This window comes from Lissotriton vulgaris, chromosome 5, assembly GCF_964263255.1.
Source record: "Lissotriton vulgaris chromosome 5, aLisVul1.2, whole genome shotgun sequence".
NCBI classification, from domain to species: Eukaryota; Metazoa; Chordata; class Amphibia; order Caudata; family Salamandridae; genus Lissotriton; species Lissotriton vulgaris.
The window spans coordinates 1,889,913,318-1,889,934,735 of record NC_141693.1 but is presented as its reverse complement, the minus strand read 5'-3'; the positions used below and the strand labels follow the sequence as shown (position 1 = coordinate 1,889,934,735).

Below are 21,418 nucleotides of genomic sequence, written 5' to 3'. Positions count from 1 at the left end.
CTCTGGTTGGCTAAGGCTTGTGCCAAAGCCGGGCAGAGACCACCACTCTAGTCAGGGCAAGGGAGTTACACGCCAAAGATAACCCATACTCACCACCTTGGTAGCTTGGCACGAGCAGTCAGGCTTATCCCGGAGGCAATGTCTAAAGCGTTTGCGCAACACACACACAGCAACAACACAATTGGCACACCACAAAAGGAACTCCACACAAAATTATATAAAAAATAGCATTTGTATTGTCATAAACACATGAGAACATAATCACACATTTACACTGTGCCAACTGGCACGGAAAATATTCACAGGGGATTATATACACATGACAGGGCTAATTGGGCCACTGTCCGAATCATCACAAAGTAAAAATAGTAAATGTAGAACCAGCAATAACGTGGAACAAAACCAGTAATTACCGGCAAAATACTGTACTCAGCATTATCCTGCAACATAAATCATAGTATGCAAAACATAATCATAAATCACATTATGCAATAACTTCAAAGGAAGCATAGACATCATTACGCCATAATCACAATTAGGCCGGAACATTGCTCATAAATAACCTAAGCATAAACAAGGTATGCACTCCCTGTAGGCATGAACATTATGCATAAACATCAGCAGTACAAGCATCAGGGGCAAACATTACTTTCCCCTAGGGCCTTGCGCCCTTCTGGTACATACAGGTACCCAAATGACCCCCAGGCCAACTGGCCTTCTCTAGGGGGCCCATTGCCCCTTTGTCCAGAATGTCAAGGCGTAAGGTAGGGCATTTCACCAGCCCTCTGGCTGCTAATGCAGCAAGCAAAGTGTGCAATTACGCAGGGGTGTGGGGTGCAACTCACCCCTGTCTCCAATATGCCCCCAAAGAAGTAGTGCCACTGGCACTCTTGTGCCCTGGGTCCCCAACTAGAAGTCTTCAAAATAAATGTGCCCAAATGTTGCAGCTGCCTCTGCTCTCGCAGGGTAGCTGGGATTGCCAACCGACTCTGGTACCACCGTGCCTGGGGAGCCCCACTCTGGGACTCTTACTAACAAAGTGCCCCCTTTGGTGCACCTGCTGCAAACCGGCGGTGCAGCTGTGGAATTAAATGCGGCACTGGCACTACTATGCCCTCTGGACCCCCACTGGGGCCCTGAAACCGATGTACCTCACTTTGGAGCGGCCCGCTCTCCTGCGGGTCCGCTCAGAAACCTCTGGCACCGACAATGTGCCTCGAAAAGGGGCTTTCATCAATGGGCTCTTCAACAAATGCAGCCTCCCAATTGGCCCCAATCACCGGCCTTTCTGTCGCGGGCGAAGTCTCCTCTGGACTCCCGCTGGCTGGTCCCGCACTTGGGTCTTCTCCTCTGCTCCAGGACTCCTTCCTGTAGGTACCGGGGAGATGGCTGCACAGGACTCTTTCTAGTCGCGCAACCAGTGTCATGCAGGCGGGGTAGGCTCCCGCCTGAATCTCTTCTTCTGGCCGGTGCAGCAACACGTGGGGCTCTCCCTCCACCAAGGGAGCCCCGCTGATCAGCTGCAGCCCCTTCCTCCCTACCGGCGGCTCTTCTGCGGGGCCGGGAACTTAGGGCGGCGGAAATGGAGCCTGCGAGGCTCTCGCGCTTCCCAATAGGCCCGCCCACTGTCAGGTAAGACGCCTGCCTGGCTTCCGGTCGACGTTTCTCTTTGGGCCGCGGCAGTGATTTCTTTACTCTTGGGGGCTATCAGGGGTGGGCTCCCTGTTAGTTTAAAGTATACAGCGGGTGGGCTCCCGCTACAGGTGATGAAAGTGCGGGTTGGGCGCCCGCGAATTCAAAGCGAAAACAATGTGGCAAAAAAACGCGGGGTAGGCTCCAGCTAAAGCGCACCAAAATGCGGTGTGGGCTTCCGCTCTCTTTTCGCGATGTGGGGGAATCCCCACGTCGGGATTCCCTCAGCAGAGGAAGCAGCTCAGCGTTGCGAGGCCCACACGCTCCCCTCTCCTTAGGCAATTTAAAATGCAATGCTCACGAGGCACTAGGAGCCATCAAGTCTTTAGCAGGCAGGAATACCAAGTCCTTGCGGCTGGGAACACCCAAGCACAGCGCAGCCAGGCAGGCCACCACGCAGGGACCCTCAAGAAGCTGCAGCTGGGTCCCATGGCGGTTCCTCCTGGCAGAGTCTCCCCCAGCCCAAGTAAGCCCAGAATAGGACACTTTCATGGGGTCACAGCCCCTTTACTTATATACCATGTCTTTGTCTGCAGTGTAGGGCTTGGGGAACCAGATGCAAATGGTTCAGGGGGGATTTGGAGCATTTTGTTTTCCAAGCTCCTCTTCCCCTTTGTCAGGTGGGGGCTAGGTGATCAGACAGACCACGGGGGGTGGAGCAAGCATTGTCCAGGCTGGGCACAGTCCTATTTAGGATCAGGGGATTACTCCTCCCACTACTCCCAGTCCAGATGTCCCATTCCACGTGTTGCTGACTCACCCTGCCCCTCCTGGAAGCACACACACCTCCCAGCCCCTGTCACTCACAAGCCAGACATGCAATTCACATCAGGGAGGCACAAACATAGCACACAGAAATGCCAACTTCTAAAAGTGGCATTTCTTCAACAGTCATAATAAATGTGCACACACCATTGCGCAGCATTGATTCTCACAATTTCATACATACTAAACTTGACCACGCTGCTCCTCCCATTCAGGAATTACCACTGACACACTGATCAGGGAATCCCCAATGCATTCCTATGGGAGGGCAGGCCAACCTTACTAAATGTACACAGAGAGTGCACACACTTCACACTGGACCACAGTGCTAAAGTGCCCAGAGGCCTAAAACCACCAACACCTAGTCACGGAAAAGGCAAAAAGGTTTAGGGGTGAACCTGCCAAAAAGGGCCAAGTCCAACACAACCCCCTTCCAGCCAAAACACAGGGTAGACCAATCATACCTTGATGGGCTTCCCTGCTTTGGGCGACAGAACACGGATGCGGGCCCGCAACTGCAAGGACACCCTCTGGTTCTACGTCACTCTGGACCCATGTGGTACCCTCTGTAAAAGCTCTCAGGACCAACTAAGCTACCCCACTGGTACTCCCTAGCTGACCGTGGCCAGGACCAGGCCCTAGGCCACCCAGATGTCCCTGGACCTTACCAATCCACAGAGTGGGGGTAGTAACTCCTGGCATATAGTAGCCATTCTCCACTCTTCCTCTCAGTGGAGTTCCCAAATGCCATTGATTCTTCAACCTAGGGTTCGCACCCTTAGGTTGACCAGAAGTCACAGGCGAGGCTCTCCTCCCTCTACCTCTTCTTCTGGGGTTCTGCACTCTCCTTCTTTGAGAGGCACCCCTAGAACACAACTCTCTCACCAGCTCAGGACCTCTCTCCAGCACCTGGTCTCCCAACCTAGGGTTTAAACCAGTGATACTCCGGGGGCCACATCCGGCCCTCCTGACCTTTACATGCGGCCCCCTGAGCAGCAGCAGCACTGGGCTGCTGTTTACTCGACTCAGCACGAACATTAAAAAAAAAAAGAATATACAGAAAGCTCTTATTTAAAGGTTCATTGCAGTTAAACAAAATAAAGTAACTAGGCCCTTAACTTTAGGAACACCTTCATTTTTAAAGACAGCAAACAAGTAAAAGTACGATAGTCTTTTCAAAGTTCAAAAAGTTGTATTTCGTTGACCTGCAGAATCATTTCACCTTAGTAAATCAAATTATAGTACTGCATTCAGCAGGTTTTTTTTAAGTGATGGTTTTCAAACATGAATTTAAAAGCGCTCATGCTTTCCACCCACTTCTTAATACAATGCCATTAGTGATTACATCCAAGCAGAGAAGATGGTTTTTAGAGCGCACATCCTGAAGTCATGTATTTTGAGGTCCTTTTATATGTGATAATTAAAAAAGGAGGGAAATTGAAATTAAACAATTGCCCAAGGTCGCACAATTTGATCAGGTAGTAGAGCTGGGATTCATTCCCGGTTTTCTGGTTTCACATTGCGCAATGGATTTCAGCCAGTAGAAAATATAAAGGCTACCCTTCCCCTACACCCACTTTACAACTCCATTCCCCCGCTGGCATCAGTGCAGCCCTCAGCCACACCAAATATCAAACTTTGTGGCCCACGGGAATATGTTTGTGAGTACCCATGGTCCAAACCCTCAGGTTGCACCAGGGTCAGAGGCGAGGACTCCCTCCCTCTGCACCCCCTTCCAGAGTTCTGCACCCTCCCAACTGGAGCGGTACCCCTGGAAGCAACATCGGTCAGGACACTGCTTACAGTTTTCCCTCCAGTCAGGTCAGGTATACACTGAACCTTGCCTCCCAACCCAGGGTCTGAACCCTTTGGTAGGACAACTGCCCGGCGAACCAAGACTTCCCGAGGGTGACACATGTGACAGTCTGCCTGGCACAGAGCAGACGACCTCCTGTCCCTTTGACAGTGCGTGAAGATGCCCCAGGACAGAAGTGGCGTCACCATGGCCAACCATTGGTGACTCAGCCCTTCTGGCTGGCCCCTGACCCAATGGTTCATCCACTGGGGACTCTCTCCCCCTCTCACCACTCAACCTGGACCTCTGCACCCACCCCTCAGAAGTGGCACTGCCATTCACCAGAACTGATGGAGACCTGATTATAGGAACTCCCAGCTCACCTAACACAGGGAGGTCCCCTCAATGGACGGTCCATCGGGACAGGCTAGGCTCCCTACCTGGTTTTCCCTTAAGGAACCATCCAGTCATGGAGACAGAGGTTGAGGCACTTCGGAACATAGCTCATTCTTACTCCCACTCCTGCGAGCCAGGATGTGAGGCCCTACAACCTCCTCACTATCAGGGGATCTAGCTGGGCTACTCTGAACCACTTCCATCACGCTGGGTTGGAAGATACCTGAACCACTCCTCTTATGGTCACTCCCTAATGCCTCTTCAGAACCTCTGGCAACCATCCAGAGGTCTGCTTCCAGTGCAAGCTCCCTGGGATCAGAGGACTCACACCCCAACAGGTGTTGGCGCAACCCCAGAAAACAATGACTGAGCATGTGCTCTTTGACAACCAGATTGGACAGTCCTTCAAAACCAAAATCGTCTGTCGGGCTAACCAACACCCATGTTTCCAGCGCATCACAACATTCAACCACAAACTCCCCCCAAGACTGGTGAGACAGTTTCATACTGCCACTGAATCTCAACCTGTACTCCTCATCCTGGGAACCAGGTATCATACTCTGGGAACTGGGTATGGGACTTCCTGCACTGGACTCCATGTTGCTCCCACCACTGGACCGCACCCTTACTGGGGAACCCAGACAACTAAAACTGTACTCAGGGGATAATCTACCCTCCAGAGATAATTTCTCCCTGGCAAAGGCCCTGCCAGCCTCCCCCATCCTCTCCTGCACTAGGACCCTCTCAGTCTCTAGCTTTTTCTCCTCCACAACCAGCTGCACTATCTCCTTGGCATGCTTTAACCTGAGCTTCTCAAAAGCCAGCTGATGTTCCCTTTCTTCCCTTCTATCTACCCACTCTTCTGGGGACAGGAAAGGGATAGGGCCCTGCCCCTGGCACTGGACCCAGCAAGGGACTCCCCATCTATGGGGTCCTCACTATCTACTGGCGTCCTCACTATCTACTGGCGTCCCCGCCGTGTCACTTTCTTCCTCCTCTTCAGATTTCTCAGGCCCTCCCTCCAAACCACAACATTAGGTATGAAGAGGGATAATCAGACAAGTTCCCCCAAGCCCCTAACAGGCACATGCATCATTGTTGGCTTTTGCAATTCCTTAATTGCGATTTTTAAGGAATCGCAATTAAGGAATCGCAAAACCCTATGCATGTAGAAATGTCTTAAAAAATAGCGTTTCCTAAACATTCCTTAATTGCGACTCGCAATGTGCGAGTTGCAATTAAGGAATGCCTCCCCATTCATTCCTATGGGCCTAGAGGCTCATAAGAATGAATGGGAAGACATTCTCAATTTGCGAATCTAAATTAGAGAATCGCAAATTGAGAATGCAATTTCAAGGGTGCCAGGGTGTCAAAAGGACACCCTGTTGCACCCCTGAAATTGATGGTCAATGGTGGCTAATGACACGGTTCTCTCCCCCCAATTGATATCAGTATAGTCCCCAATCGCCTTATCCACATGTGCCCTACCTACCTGGTCACGAAGGATATCCACTGGGAGCCTCCAGGCGCGAGGCCGAACCGCCCGTGACCTCCACCGAACCACACAGGTCACTGGAGAATGGTCGGACAGGAACCATGCCTGGTGCGTTACATCAACCGACAGGCTAGGCTCGGCATTGGCCACCAAGATCCTGTCCAGGCGACTATACGTATTGTGCATGGGCGAAAAACAGGTGTACAGCCTCTGAGTCGGGTGTTTTAGGCGCCAAATATCGACCGCCCCCACGCTGTCCATGACTTCCCTAAGCCACACGGTCATACGGGGTTTAGTACCCTCCCGGGGGGGGGGGGGACCTATCCAGGACAGGATCAAGGATGCAGTTAAAATCCCCAAACCAAAGCATCGGAGTCACCAGGTCATGTATGAAAGTGTCTTGCAAAGCCCCGAAAAATGTCGGGTCATCAGTGTTGGGCGCGTATGAATTCAATATGACCAATTCCCTGCCATCTAGCTTGGCCCCGAGAAGCAGGTACCGACCCTGAATGTCCGCCTCTATATACTGCATAACGAACGGCAACCCCGGTGCCACCCAAATCAGAACCCCTCTAGCGTAGGTAGAGAAAGACGCATGAAACAACTGCCCACGCCACTTTTTCCCCAACTTTTGTGCCCAGTCATCGATTAAGTGAGTCTCCTGCAGACAAGCTATGGATATTTTATGTCTGCAGAGGAAAGAGGACTCTATATCGCTTGGTGCATGTACCCAGCCCCCTCACGTGCCAGCTCAAAAACTTATACCCCATGGGTCCCAAAAACTTCTACCCTGCCTTACCCACCCCTGTACAGAATAAGTGTCCTCCCCGGTGCCCGATCTGTAATACAAGTGATGCCAAAAACATTACCCCGCAACTTCCCTTTCAAACGGCCCCCCACCCCCCTCCCACGAGCAAAATGTCAGCAACCACCACACGCGCCAATCTGCCCTTTCCCTGCCGGTGCCAGGACGTGCACAGCCACCCCATACGCCTAACGAGGCAAACCCATTGCAAAACAAACAATGTAAAACTGTCCCCCCCCACCCCGACTCCTCACCAGACCCATTGTTCATGCGAAAAGTCCGGGTTCAACATTCCGACTCAGAACCATACACACTCGTATCCGTGACCTCAATCGCACTTCCGCCCCTCCACATGCATAGCCCCCTAACCAAAAACATAACCCCCCCACCCTCCTTTGACGATCCGCCCCAGAGAGCCCATACGTCACTGACTAGCCGACACAAGGCCACCGGACCCAATCACCCAGCAAACATGCCGCTCACTGAAATATCAAAGTCACTCAGGAAGGAGCTCCAGCCTGTGGAGACCCTCCCTCTGCAGTGTCCGGGACCACCGGAGCCGTAAGCGGCGCGTCCTCCATCGTGACCAGAAGAGTGTCCGGGACCAGGATGTCATCATGTTCAAGAGGGAGCAAGGCCCCCGGATTGTCGGCCGCTTCTACTGGCTCCAAATGCAAGGCACCATCCTCGCCGACCAGGACTCTGCTGCGCTCCTGACTATCCGCCGATTTGGAGCGACGTCGACGTCTGCTGTTGCGCCTCCTGGGTAGTAGAGTTCCCCATTTCCCTCGGGGGACCCCACGCTCTCCAGGGGGACGATAGTCTCCCCAGATCTCTAGCCATTCCCAGACTTCCGCCGGGGACTCAAAGAAGTGCGCCTTTCACTGTGACAGGACCTTGAGCTTGGCTGGGTATAGGAGCATGTATTGCAAGTGCATCTCCCTGAGTTTCTGCTTAACTCCCAAAAAGGACTTCCACTGCTCCTGGACTTGCTGGGTGTAATCCGGATAAATGGAAATCCTGCTGTTCTCGAACATGAGGTTCGCCGACTCCCGTGCTGCCCCCAGGATACAATCCCTGTCACGATAGTTCAAGATTTTCGCGATAAGAGCTCTAGGAGGGGCACCCGGCTGTGGCTGCAAGACCAATGCCCGGTGGGCCCTTTCAATCACAAAGACCTCCGAAAGACCCCTTGGGCAAAGCGGAGTACGAATCCAGTCCTCAAGGAAGCGTTCTGCGTTCCCTTACTCACGCTTAGGCACACTAAGGACTCGAATGTTACTGCGACGCGCCCTTCCTTCCGCATCCTCCTCCCTCCGCTCCAGGGCTTCCGTCATGGCAGTAAGTTGTGAGATTGTCTTCCTGAGGGAGGCCACCTCTCCCTGCAGCAGTTCGAGGTTGCCCTCTGCCTCTGTCACCTTCCGCAGGTTGGCCCGCAACAAATTGACATCTATGGACACGGTCTCTATTTGGCGCTCCAGTGCAGAGTGGGAGCCCTCTATCGCCTTCAGTAATTCCGCCCAGGAGTACTCCCCAGGGGCATCCGCCCCCTTGTCGTGGCCCAACTGTCTCGTGAGCTGTTGAGACGGGAGTCACTGGGTGGTGTATTGAGTTATGTTGTTGGGCTGCGTGGACCGAGACATCCTGTCCTTGTGCATCATCAGTCCAGGGCGCGGCCCACTCGGATCCGAGAGGGGGCTACAGGGATTTTAAGCAGGAGTGTCCGAACACAGGCGGTCCGGCTACGGCGGCAAGCCCCAGCCGCATCGTCCACCAACTGCGTAGATCAATGCACTCCCGAACGCCTTGGAGGCACCACGCAGCTCCGCTGTGCAAATGATCCCCACAGGTCCGCCAGGTAGGCACCTTCAGTAGGGGCGTTCAGCATCCAGGAGTAGCCGCCAGCGCCGCTAGGGGCCAGGTCCCAGCCCCACCGGCACTCCGTGTATCAAGTACCCCTATGCCAGGGAAATGCTGCAGAGCCAGGGCAAAGCGGGGCCACCGAACGACCAGATGTCGACTGGTAACTCAGTCCCTAAGGATCCGACTGACAAGGGACCCAGATCGTAAGCTCAAGCACTGCCAGGATCATGCCTTGAGGCGCCCACCGTGTTTGCCCTCTCACCAGCCCACAGCAGCCGGTCCGTGGACCGCCAGGTCTCTCCCACTCCACAGGGCCACCTCTAGGGTGGAACAATCTCGGAGCAATCGTCCGGTCCGCAGGCAGGGGTACGATCTTGCCAGGTAGGCACACAGTCCAATATGCGGGGCAGGCAGTACAGAGGATGGCTGGCTCCCCCAATTCACAAGCTCCGCAGGGGTACCACGCCAGCGGGGCCTTCAGGTCCCCCACAACGCCACCAGCCCCCAAGAAACAGGGAACAAGGCAAGGACCCCGAAGGCACCTCAAGGGAAAAGAGCCTTCCACACCATGTGGCTAGGCCGCACCCCCGACCTGGGGGACGAGCGGGGTACAGGGGCCAGGCGCTCAACAGTCTCGCAAAGGCAGAGGCCCCCCCTCCGGGCCACGGACACCGGTGCGGGATCGCTGGGCCGCACTCACCCGAAATTTACCCCTATGTTACGCATGTTTAGAAAACTGTCATACGTGTACACAATAACTAAAGGAGGCGTTTATATAGGAACTTTCGCCAAGTACTTTATTTTCCATAGAAATTCCCCTTATACGGTAGGTGCAGAGATGTGCACACACAATTACAGAAATGCTGTTTCCTCCCGTCACAAACGGGAATAAAGTACTACATTATAGACACCGACCCCAGTCTTCCATCGCACTGAATCACTCGGATGCCAATCAACCACTCCTCCAAAACTTTTACGCCCCCCCCCCCCCCCCCGTTTCAAATGTCCTCAGCCGCCACTGAATTCTGGGTGAAGGATTATCTTTGGAATCTCTGACGAAATCAGAGGTCCTGCGAGATAATTTCTTTTCTATGCCATACATGAAGGGAAATTTGCTGTAGGTGGGTGGAATGCCCACACCCCACTTCCCCCCTGCATGCTGACTGGATAGAATCCGTAATTTCAACATCCAAGTTAGATTTGAGGGGGAACCCATCCAAGAGGAAGAAGGCCCTTTGGAACTTTCTATTGAGATGGCTGGATAAAGAGGCAGGAGAAAATGGAGTAGGGTCTTGTAATCTCGGCAAACTTGCCCTATGATTAAAACTCTCTGGATCTCTCTAGGCTGCGTGGAGCACCTTCGTTTCAGTTTCCTTGAGTTTTTCTAGCAGCTGCCATTCAATACCGGACCAAATTTGAGAGTGACCGCACCCGTTTGGGACAGTACCTTCCTGTATGTAGGTGTTCCCGCATGGGCGAGGCTTCCTACATCTGCTTCCAGGACTTCTTAGGTACAGACGTTTGGAGTAATTATTGTGGTCAGAGGTGAACATGGAGAAAACAAAAAAAAAAAGTAATGGTGAAGATTTCTTTGTTTCTTTTGGGGTCCACCAGAGCACCATGTTTGGTGGTCAGGATCATTTGGTGGTAGCGTCTCAGGGCAGATTTGAACTTGTTTCTGTCTGCATCGTCCTGGCTCATTATACACTTGTGATCCAGATGTTAGTGCCATTACATCAGTCTTAGTTCCCTCCACCTGGCCTGGGGTCTTGATCTTGTTGAATAGCTGTGTTTGAGGGGGGCCAGGGAGTCAGCACAGAAGGTGATCCAATTGTTGAAATTCTGGATAGCTTTAGGAAGGCTGTTACTGTGTACGGGTCGGTGGTTATTGAGAGCAGTGCTGGAGTCCTTGTCAGTGATGCTGTTTGAGGTTCAGCAGGCTGGTCTGGTGGTGATGTATGTGCATTGAACCAGGACAGGGATGCTAAACTTGATGAATGTGTGGTCTTTGCAGAAGGCAGGTGTGGGCTCATCACTCTGCTGTTGTTGAAGCTGGTTACAATAAGGTCCATGAGGTGTCCGGCAACGTGGGTAGGTCACTTTACTTGTTGGGCGACGCCCACACTTCCAAGTTCTTTGATGAGCGCTTTTGAGTTGGGGCAGGCATGGTCTTCCAATTGGAAGTTTAGGTCTTTGAGTGGGATGTCATTGCTAGTGTTGAAGGTGAGTGGCGCGATGAAGTTTGTGACAGTGTGGGTGTGCAGTCCTGGTGGTCTGTAGATGACAATGCTGCCTAGGGGGAAGTTGGCTGTGATATGGAGCTTGATCGACAAGTGTTCCATGTTGGAGGCTGTGGCAGTGCTGCAGCCAACGGTGTTCTTGTGGATGAAGGCAATTTCACCTTGGGCTTGTGAAGTCTCTCTTGCCTAACAATCTCGTAGATGCGGAGGGGGTGGGTCACTGTGGCGATGTCAGGTGCTGATGATGGCTTCAGCCAGGCTTCTTTGAGAAAAAGTAGGCCTGAGATGTTGTTGTGCAGCAGATCCCAGATCTCTGTGGCGTGTTTGGTGAGGGAGTGGGTGTTGTGAAACATGCATGTGAGTTTTGGAGAGCCATCTATTGAAAGTCACAAAGTACAAATAAACAACCTTCATCAAGCTGACAGAACAGATTGGTCTTGGATACCAAACGTCTTGTGCAATAAAACTACCTAACCCAGATCCAATCTTTTCCATAACCCAGCGGAATGAAACGCTCCCCCAGAATCAAACAACTAAATCAATAGTTTCAATTTGCTCGTGGAACGTGCATGGCTTTCGAGAAATGGCCCACGATTACGAAACCAGTTCCTTCTTCCAAAAACAAGACATCATTTTGATCCAGGAGTCTTGGAAATTGCAATCAACCCCTGTTCAAGGTTTCAAAGAACTTCAAATATATGCTGAAAGCCCCTCCATGCACGGCCATCCCCGTGGTGGGTTATCAACTTACATAACCCACAAATACAACTGGGTATCAGAGGAGATAGAAGTGGGCCTGAAGTGGGCCCAAGTGACCAGAATCACCGAAGCCTCGTCATCGAGGATTGAACCCTGGAAAATGATAATATTTAACGTTTACATCCATCCTGATAAAACGGCACAAATAGAAAAACATGCAACGCTGTTGTCACTTATCAAGGCCATGCAAAGGACCTACCCGCAATACCCTCTGGTCCTCTCCGGGGACTTTAACAATGCCCTCATTGACCAAAACAAGGCAAAGGTGAAGATGACGGGAAATAGTAGTGGGAAAAAATTCGCATCCAGGTTAATCGAACATGGACTGGCTATCCTGAATGGCAATATAAAGGGGGATATACCAGCAGCTGTTAACATATCTGAGCGGCAGGGTTCACTCAACAATTGACTACTCAATAGTAAGCAATGAGTTAATCAACAGCATCATATCATTTGGCATTGAAATACGAGCAGAAAGTGATCACTTCCCACAAATATTAACTTTGAATATTGCATCAATTATGGCGCCAACAACGACCCCCCTTCTGCACCATGCATCAAAGTTTAATCTGAGAAAACTAAAATGGCATGGAGAGGGGTTGGGCAACATTATTGACTCAGTTAAAGCCCATATGGCCAACCTAGGAATTCAAAAGAAGGAGGACCTAGTACCCAACTGGGAGCAAATGATTCAGGTCCTGCAGCAAAAGTTCCCAGCAAGGTCGGTGAACTACAGCAACCCCAACAACAAGAAGGAGCCTTGGTTCAACCTGGACTTAAGAGCGAAAAAAAGAAAGGTGGCCAAGGAGGTCCGAGCCCTCGCAAGTCAAAAAAAGACGGGGTATGTGGCAAACAAATCTAATCTGAGGAGAGCCAGGAACATTTACAGGAAGGCACTCAGGGCCGCAAAGTACTCATATAAAGAAACAATATGGAACAAACTATTAATTGCGGGAAAACATTATAACAGCCGGGTTTTTTGGGGTATCATAAACAAGCTTAACCAAGGGGCCAAACTCCAACAAGAAGCTGGGGTCGGAGCAGAAACCTGGATCAGACACGTGCAAAATCTATACAGCAACAAAGATACAGGTCATGTTATAGATTCAGGGGCAGCAAAGGTTAACATGGAGCAACCAAAAGGAGTTATGAACAGGGAATTTAGGGAACCCGAGCAGGAACTTCCTCAGAAGGGGCCTACAGACCTAGTTGACCTAACCACCAAAAACGAATTGAGTTCAATAATTTCAAGATTAAAGTCCGAGGGTGCAGCAGGACCAAACGGGCTGCCGAATGCGATCTTCAAGTACGACCCGGACCTGTGGGCAGAGACCCTAACGCCCCTGTTCAACCAAATTTACAACCAAGCAGAATTACCAGCCTCCTGGAAAGGAAGCATTATACACCCAATTTTTAAGCATGGCGATCACCGCAACCCCTCAAATTTTAGACTGATATCACTAATAGACGTAGAGGCCAAACTCTACGGCTCCTGCATCCTATCCAAATTACAAGCCTGGATATCAGAAATAAAGATTATGCCAAAATTCCAAAAAGGATTCAGGCAAGGAATGGGAACAACAACCAACCTAACTTGCCTGTCTATCCTAACAGAACATGCAATAACAAAGGGCACCCGATTGTATGCATGTTTCATAGACATCAAGTCCGCATTCGATCGGGTGAACAGAGAGCGCTTGTGGAGCAAATTAGAGAGCTGGGGGATGCCATACCAACTTTTAAGTGCCGTCAAAGCCCTACACCACTGTACTTGGGTAAGAGTGAAGCTGGGAAATGGTGGCAGTACAACCAGCAGCATCCAAACGCACCAAGGCCTAAAGCAAGGCTGCGTTTTGGCCCCCACCCTTTTTAACCTTTTTTTCTCCAACCTAACAAATGCGATCGAATCTGCAGACAGCCATCCACCATCATTGGCAAATAATCCAATACATTACCTACAATATGCGGATGATATTGTATTATTGAGCAAGACTCCAATCGGCTTACAAAGAGCCATTAATAAATTAACCTTGTATTTAGAACGGGAAAGCTTAGAACTCAACAAGGAGAAAACCAAAGTGGTCCGCCTAGTTGACCGGCAAAATCTAAAGTACAAATGGATGGCCCAAGGGGCACAAGTGGAAGAACAAGAGCACTATAAGTACTTGGGAATTACAATAACAAGAGGAGCAAACAACAAGGATCACAAAACAGCACTAAAAGCAAAAGCACAATCTTTAATCTTTGCGTATCGCTCCCTGAAAGAAAAAATGGATTGCCCTAACCATAACCATCTTTTAAAAGTGATGGCAGTGAAGATTATGCCTACTTTATCTTACGGCCTAGTCACGTGGTGTGGCAAGGAGGTGGAACTTTTAAATGATTTACAGATCAAAATTTATAAAGCGGTTTTCAACCTGCCAAAATCCGCCTCAGCCTTCCAAGTAAGGCTAGAATTTGGTTTGCAAAACCAGAAGTTCCGGAGCATAAGCGGTTTCGTGAAATTCTGTTGCAAACTTAGATCTGCAGACCCAGATACATTGGACTGGCTAATCTGGGAGGAAATTAAAAAACGGGGGAAATCTGAATCTGTGAACAATTGGGGAAAGTATCTGATACTCTGCGTGGAAAAGTTAGAACTGGAAGCTGTCTGGAAATCTGGGACCGATAAGGCAAGTCTAAAAAAATTAGTTAACTCGGCAGCAAAATGGAAATCCTTTTTGGAAGACAAAGAGTTATTGTCAAAACGTCGGCATGCTTGGACCATCATGAACTCTTTTACAACCCCAAAAATAAACTCATATTTAACATCCCACTTCAGTGGTCATCTAAAAAAGGCTTTTATAGATTATCGGATGGGGATGCATGTTACAAAGGATTTACTACCGGCGTGGAAAGCAACACACCAGACGACCCAATGTCGCCTTTGCGGGTATAAAAACGAAACCCTTGTCCACCTTTTATGTATATGTCCAGCCCTGACAAGCCAGAGACGACTGTTATTGAAATCCATCTTCAATGTGTTAAACATTCGATCTTGCAGACACGCAGTCACAAGCTGGCTCGGAGGTACCTCCATAATTCTGGCATGCCATGGAGTTAAATTCTTGGCAGAAGCAAGAAAACTTTTAGAACTAACAGAACAGGAGGACTCCCAGTTGGCGGGCAAAAAGGTAATTCCAACCCTCGGATTTCATGAACGCTGCCACAAACAAAACAGAGGCCGAGAGACAATAATTTTAGCATTTAAAAAAAATATTTATTACGCGAATTTTGTAACAATTTTAACAAATTATGCAAATAAAACCTTTTGGAGTGTTGTGTGGGTGATTGCGGACTGTGTGAGAGAGAGCGGTGGTGTTGGGTGCTGTCGGTACAGTTCCAGTGACTGTTTGTTGTGGGTTAGAGCATGGACCTCTCCAGGAAGCCTTCGTAGCTGTTTGGTGCAGTGAAGCAGCAGCGTGTGGAGCAATGGCTGTTATTGAGGGCACAGAGGATCACAGCAGGGTAGCGGCACTAGAGGGGAGGACCATGGCTTCTGGCACTAAGCACGGTCCAGGCACAGACGGGTGCAGACGTGCTTGCCTTTCTAACTCTGGGTGACCATTCTGTCGTGCAAAGGATTTTTCTGTCTCTGGTGGATAAAGGTGCTATTATGTAGCAGTGCCACCACTGACCCAGAACTGGATTTGGACCTGAAACATAAAAGGAGCATGGGTTTTCTGGTCAGATGGTTAGTGCAGTGGTTAGTCCTCTAAGTCATGGCTGCAGCAGACAAACCAAGCACCGCACAGTAGTTTGATACCCTGAGAGGGATAAACAGGTTAGTGGGTGGGGCAGCGCAAGAAGGCAAAACCGATGTGGTTGGAAGGCGACAGCTAAGCTTCCTCTCTTTTAAGAATTAGGTGCTAAGAAAAGAAGTTGAACCACATGTCACCTACTCCCTACAGAGGCTTTAGATAAGGCAATTTGAACAGGACTGTATCTGCTATTGAGACTAAATACTTAAATAGCTGAAAACACAGTCTGGTATACATTCCACTTCTGTTAAGTAGAGTTCAATGCCTGTTCCTACGATATGGCAACGAGCACCTACGAGTGACTGATAAAGGCTGGCTGCCTCAACCATACTGATACTGAGTATTAGACACTGTTGATATTGAATGATATATTATTGTAAAACATTATAATTACGGATGTTACAGTGGAAGCTCGAGCAATGCAGACCTTCCCAGTGACCACTGTCAAACTTCACATATAGGAAAATCTACCAAATACCAGGAGGAAAACTATAGACTACACTAGTGACTACACCGCCATTCCGGAACATGCAGTAATACACTTTAATGATACCCTTGTTCCCATCATCCCTTTAACTGTGGTTACTACCCCTCCAGAAGGTAGCCAAACATAAATAAGGGTTTCAATTAAAGCATATCAAAAGAAAAACTCTGGATAACCCTGGTCCTTAAAGTAACATTATGCTTCTATGTTCCTGGAAGTTTCAATTTTAAAGCGTAGTCAGGACGCCCCTAACGCAGACATGTCCGACCCCCGACATGAATGCTGTGGCTCTGTTGGAAACTGATACAAGATAATGTTTGGTTTCCTTTTTCCATAATACTGGTGTATCAATTTCTGTTCCCTTACCTCCAGATGTCTCACGTTCGTCTCTTCTTTGCGATGCAGTTCGATAAAATCCTTCAGCTTCTTCTTCGAACAGTCTAGATAACTCTGAAACTTCTCCTAAAAGAAGAAAGTCTATATTTTTGAAGCCATACAGATATTGTTTTATAATAACACAGCACAATGTCCAACTATCCTTCAGAGACTGAGAAACTTGTGCTACATTTATCTTTTGATAACAATATTGTAGCCTGTTACTGACCACAGACAACTGCCAAAGATCCATGAAGATGCCCTGGCATGGTATCAGGGCAACACAGCTGAGGACATACTACAAGGGCACTAACCCCAATGGTGTGCTATTTAGGAAGTAACTTCGAGGGTATACTACCTGGCAATAACTCTGATGGCATGTTATTTTGGCTCTCTGGGAAAACACCTCACATGGCATGTTCTACCCGAAAGGGGACTCACATGGTGAATTTAATGGTGAAATAACTGATGCACAATAGTTCTGAATATCGTCAATCACTGGAACAGATGTTCTCAGGCGTGGTCAGACTCACTGACATTTCCCTTTCCCACTTCTGTATCCCCTTGCAACCTCAGAGTGCTGTCGGTGTATGCCACTGTCTGTGCCCACTGCCCACAAGAGCCAAGTGTTACTGATTCTGGCTGCAGGGCTCTGTGAGGTAATGGTGTTTTTCTACCGAGCGCTAAGCACACAATTTTCTAAGGTAAAGATAGTCTATACAAAGAAAACAGAACCAGCACGGAGTTTAGCAAGCAACTCTTCCCAACACAATGATGAAGTTTGTGTAAGTAGGTAGTCATACCCACAGTAACATGCTGAATTGCTGAAGCAGCCTCGGCATCTCATTTGCCAATGACATTATGTTATAAGTGAGGCGGATCCCCCTGCCAGGGTACACATGATGTGTGAAGCAGAATGGAGAGTGAAGTTATTGGTGTGCAAGTTACAACTGTCATGACTCTACAAAGGGTGCTTATCCATCCACTTGGTTTCAATGCACCGTGAGGAATTTGAAAGACAAGGTATTATAGCTCCGCATAGCACTAATCAATACAATGTGTTACTGAAATAGAGATACAGCTTTTAAGTTACTAACAATCCCATAAATGGATCAGGGGCACCGTGGTAACAGTAACCAACCTATCTTGTTATTCGTAGTATCACACACACTCCACTAAGAAGAAAGAAAACTTTTAAGGCAAAGTATTTATTACTACAGGAACAGACTGTTTCTCAGTACATATAAAACAACGACACAGACTATGATAAAAACAGAAGGATGACAGGTTATAAGTAACAAGAATAAAATGACCATTTTTAACATGTTTAAAATTACATCTAGAGCCTAACACGCTTAACATCTACTTCTATACTATAATAAGGAAGCATGGAAGGCAGAGCAACTTGCAGTCTAGAGCTTCTTAGTGGGAAGAGAAGCATCACATACCTTGTTGACAGCAAAAGCGGTCTTAATCAGCGGAGGTGTGAAGATGGTGTTCCCCACGAAGGGCAAACACAAGCTGCAGTAGCAGTCAGTCGGTCTTCCTCCGGGACTTAGCTTTATCCGCTTCAGGAGAGATGTAGCATTTGGAAAGTGTGAAGTGTGCTGGCAGCAGGTGAGACCATCTGGCAGAATCACAGGCAGAATTTTGGGCGATAAAATGGGCAAAGAAAATCCCTTGACACGTGGTAAAGTGGGAGTCCTTATATACTAACTCTTATCAGAAATTGGAATTTTGGACATAAGTTCAGGAATGTCTCACATAGATTATGTGCTTCAAGGTGTGCGTCCCAGACGTTTCCTTATGAACATATATGGTAAAAGGACATTAATTCAGACTAAACTATTTTGGCTAAATATCTGTAAATATTCTTATTTAACCTTGACATTGTGAAAAGTAAACATTTGTCCCAGATGAATGTTGCATCAGATGTATCTATGTCATTGATTGAATGACTTGGAGCTGTCACAGGTCTTAAGATCGATAACATCGGGCAACATCTGTGTCTAGCGGCAGACATGACAATGGTTTTGCACACATCAGGTAATATGGTGACTTCCAGAGTCTAAGATAGGGAAGATGGCGTACTCCATAAGCCAAGATGGAGTCAGGACCTACATAAGATGAAGCCAGATCGGGGGCGTCGCTACAGCGTGAGGCAGAATGGCTGCCTATTGAGGGAGCTCCGCACGCCAGACAAGTTAATTTGGCGAATACCGTGCTGTCAAATAATTGCATGTGCCGGTTACTCTAACCCCTCTGCAGGATCCGGGAAGTTTTCTGAGCCCGCGGCTCCTGGCAAACTGTTGAAATCGGCATTGGTGGGTCCGACTCAGCCGTGGAGAAAATGGCACCCGCCCGAAACCCTATTACCTGAGAGCGGCGCTGCGGTGGGGAAGAAGCGCGAGTCACGTCGTTGCTGTGCCGGTGCTTCTGCAGCGGTTTCATCTTGCAGCACAGGATTGTGTGAAGCAGTCTGGGCCCGACGATCGAGCTGTGACTGCGGCCGCTGGGATATAAACTGGAGCAGGTAATCCGGGAGCCGCGGAGACCTGCGGCCGCCGTGACGTGAGGAGAGGAGCCTTGCAGAGTGCTATCGGCGGACACGGACCAGAGGGGGCTCGGCGCGTCCAGTGATCTGGGGGAGACGCAGTAAGCGGGGGTGTGTACCGCATGCTGGGCCGGGCGCTGACTGAGCTTCTCGGCCTTGATCAGATACCCCAGTCCTGTTACATGGTGGTGTTTGGGGGGCTTGAGCAGACTAAGTCCAGGGCACAGTGAGGCGACATCGCTACCGCTTGTTTGTGAGTGGCGGTGCGGGCCTGACACCCTGTGGCTTGGAGGTGCTGATATGTGTGCCTTGATGCGAGGCCTAGCCTGCTTGTGCGAGCCGGGACGTGTGAGGCACTGCCGGTGCATCCGAGTTGCGGGGGAGAGGGTCCTGCTCGCACGCTGAAAGTGCTTGTGGGATCTGGCGTGGCTGGGGAGCCCCCTGGGTTGTGTGGGCTGAGACACTGGTGGCGGCCATGGTATATGGCAGGACAGCTGCGCTCACACTGGATTACAGCAGAGAACACTGGCTGTGGATGCTGGTGCCTACTGTTGCAATACTGGGCACATTCCATCAGAATAGACACCACCTGAGGGGGCGATCCTGGAGGTCTGCATGGCCGGTGTTCCATGATTCACCGGCCCCCGTGCTTGAGCGGCCCCCCTGTGTTTGTGCGCATGCGCACTAACATTGCGCCTGCGCATTTGATTTTTCATGACGTTTACACTACGGAGCCATAATTCATTGCTTCCCCTTTCTCGGCGCACATTTGTCGCAGACCAATCAGAAGTCTTTATGACAGTCCATCCAATCATCGCTTGCTCATATTTTGTATCACTCTGATGTAACCAATTATCGAATAATGTGGTGTATATAATACCGTGACGTTCTACAAAATTTCCTTTAACGCAGCTCGTCGGTGAGTAAAGTCTTGCATCTGTAGTTATTTATTTTGTACGTTATGTTATGCGTGCTATACTAACGAGGGGCTCTACCTCTAGACTAAGTAATTCAAACGCTGGCTGTCTTGACCCCGGCGAGAGTCTCTATTTAATGTGCTTAATCCAATTCCATAAGTTTCTTTCTATCCAATCCATGTCTATGAAATCCCTCAAAATCGGTCCAATCTATGTTGTTTTTTTACAACATTGGAGATAATTGTGAGTGGGGCTCTACCGCTATACTAACAAGGGGCTCTACCTCTAGACTAACTGATTCAAACGCTGGCTGTCTTCTTGACCCCGGCGAGAGTCTCTATTTAATGTGCTTAATCCAATTCCATAAGTTTCTTTCTATCCAATCCATGTCTATTAAATCCCTCAAAATCGGTCCAATCTATGTTGTTTTTTTACAACATTGGAGATAATTGTGAGTGGGGCTCTACCGCTATACTATAATTGTGAGTGGGGTTCTACCGCTATACTAACAAGGGGCTCTACCTCAAGACTAAGTAATTCAAACGCTGGCTGTCTTCTTGACCCCGGCGAGAGTCTCTATTTAATGTGCTTAATCCAATTCCATATGTTTCTTTCAAACCAATCCAGGTCTATGAAATCCCTCAAAATCGGTCCAATCTATGTTTTTTTTTTTACAACATTGGAGATAATTATGAGTGGGGTTCTACCGCTATACTATAATTGTGAGTGGGGTTCTACCGCTATACTAACGAGGGGCTCTACCTCTAGACTAAGTAATTCAAACGCTGGCTGTCTTCTTGACCCCGGCGAGAGTCTCTATTTAATGTGCTTAATCCAATTCCATACATTTCTTTCAATCCAAGTCTATGAAATCCCTCAAAATCGGTCCAATCTATGTTGTTTTTTTTACAACATTGGAGATAATTGTGAGTGGGGTTCTACCGCTATACTATAATTGTGAGTGGGGTTCTACCGCTATACTAACGAGGGGCTCACTCCTCTAGACTAAGTAATTCAAACGCTGGCTGTCTTCTTGACCCCGGCGAGAGTCTCTATTTAATGTGCTTAATCCAATTCCATAAATTTCTTTCAATCCAATCCATGTCTATGAAATCCCTCAAAATCGGTCCAATCTATGTTGTTTTTTTTTACAACATTGGAGATAATTGTGAGTGGGGTGTCTATGAAATCCCACAAAATCGGTCCAATCTATGTTGGTTTTTTTTACAACATTGGAGATAATTGTGAGTGGGGCTCTACCGCTATACTATAATTGTGAGTGGGGTTCTACCGCTATACTAACGAGGGGCTCTACCTCTAGACTAAGTAATTCAAACGCTGGCTGTCTTCTTGACCCCGGCGAGAGTCTCTATTTAATGTGCTTAATCCAATTCCATATGTTTCTTTCAATCCAATCCATGTCTATGAAATCCCTCAAAATCGGTCCAATCTATGTTTTTTTTACAACATTGGAGATA

General features: G+C 48.9%; 1 protein-coding gene across 1 annotated transcript in view; it reads right to left on the bottom strand.

Moving 5' to 3' along the window:
• Positions 1–21,418, bottom strand: part of LOC147717635 (E3 ubiquitin-protein ligase TRIM39-like) — a 333,005-nt gene that overhangs the window by 203,095 nt on the left and 108,492 nt on the right. The window contains exon 2 of the mRNA XM_086924432.1: positions 16,461–16,556. Within this exon, the coding sequence (XP_086780558.1) occupies positions 16,461–16,556 (96 nt within the window). The remainder of the gene's footprint in view (positions 1–16,460; positions 16,557–21,418) is intronic.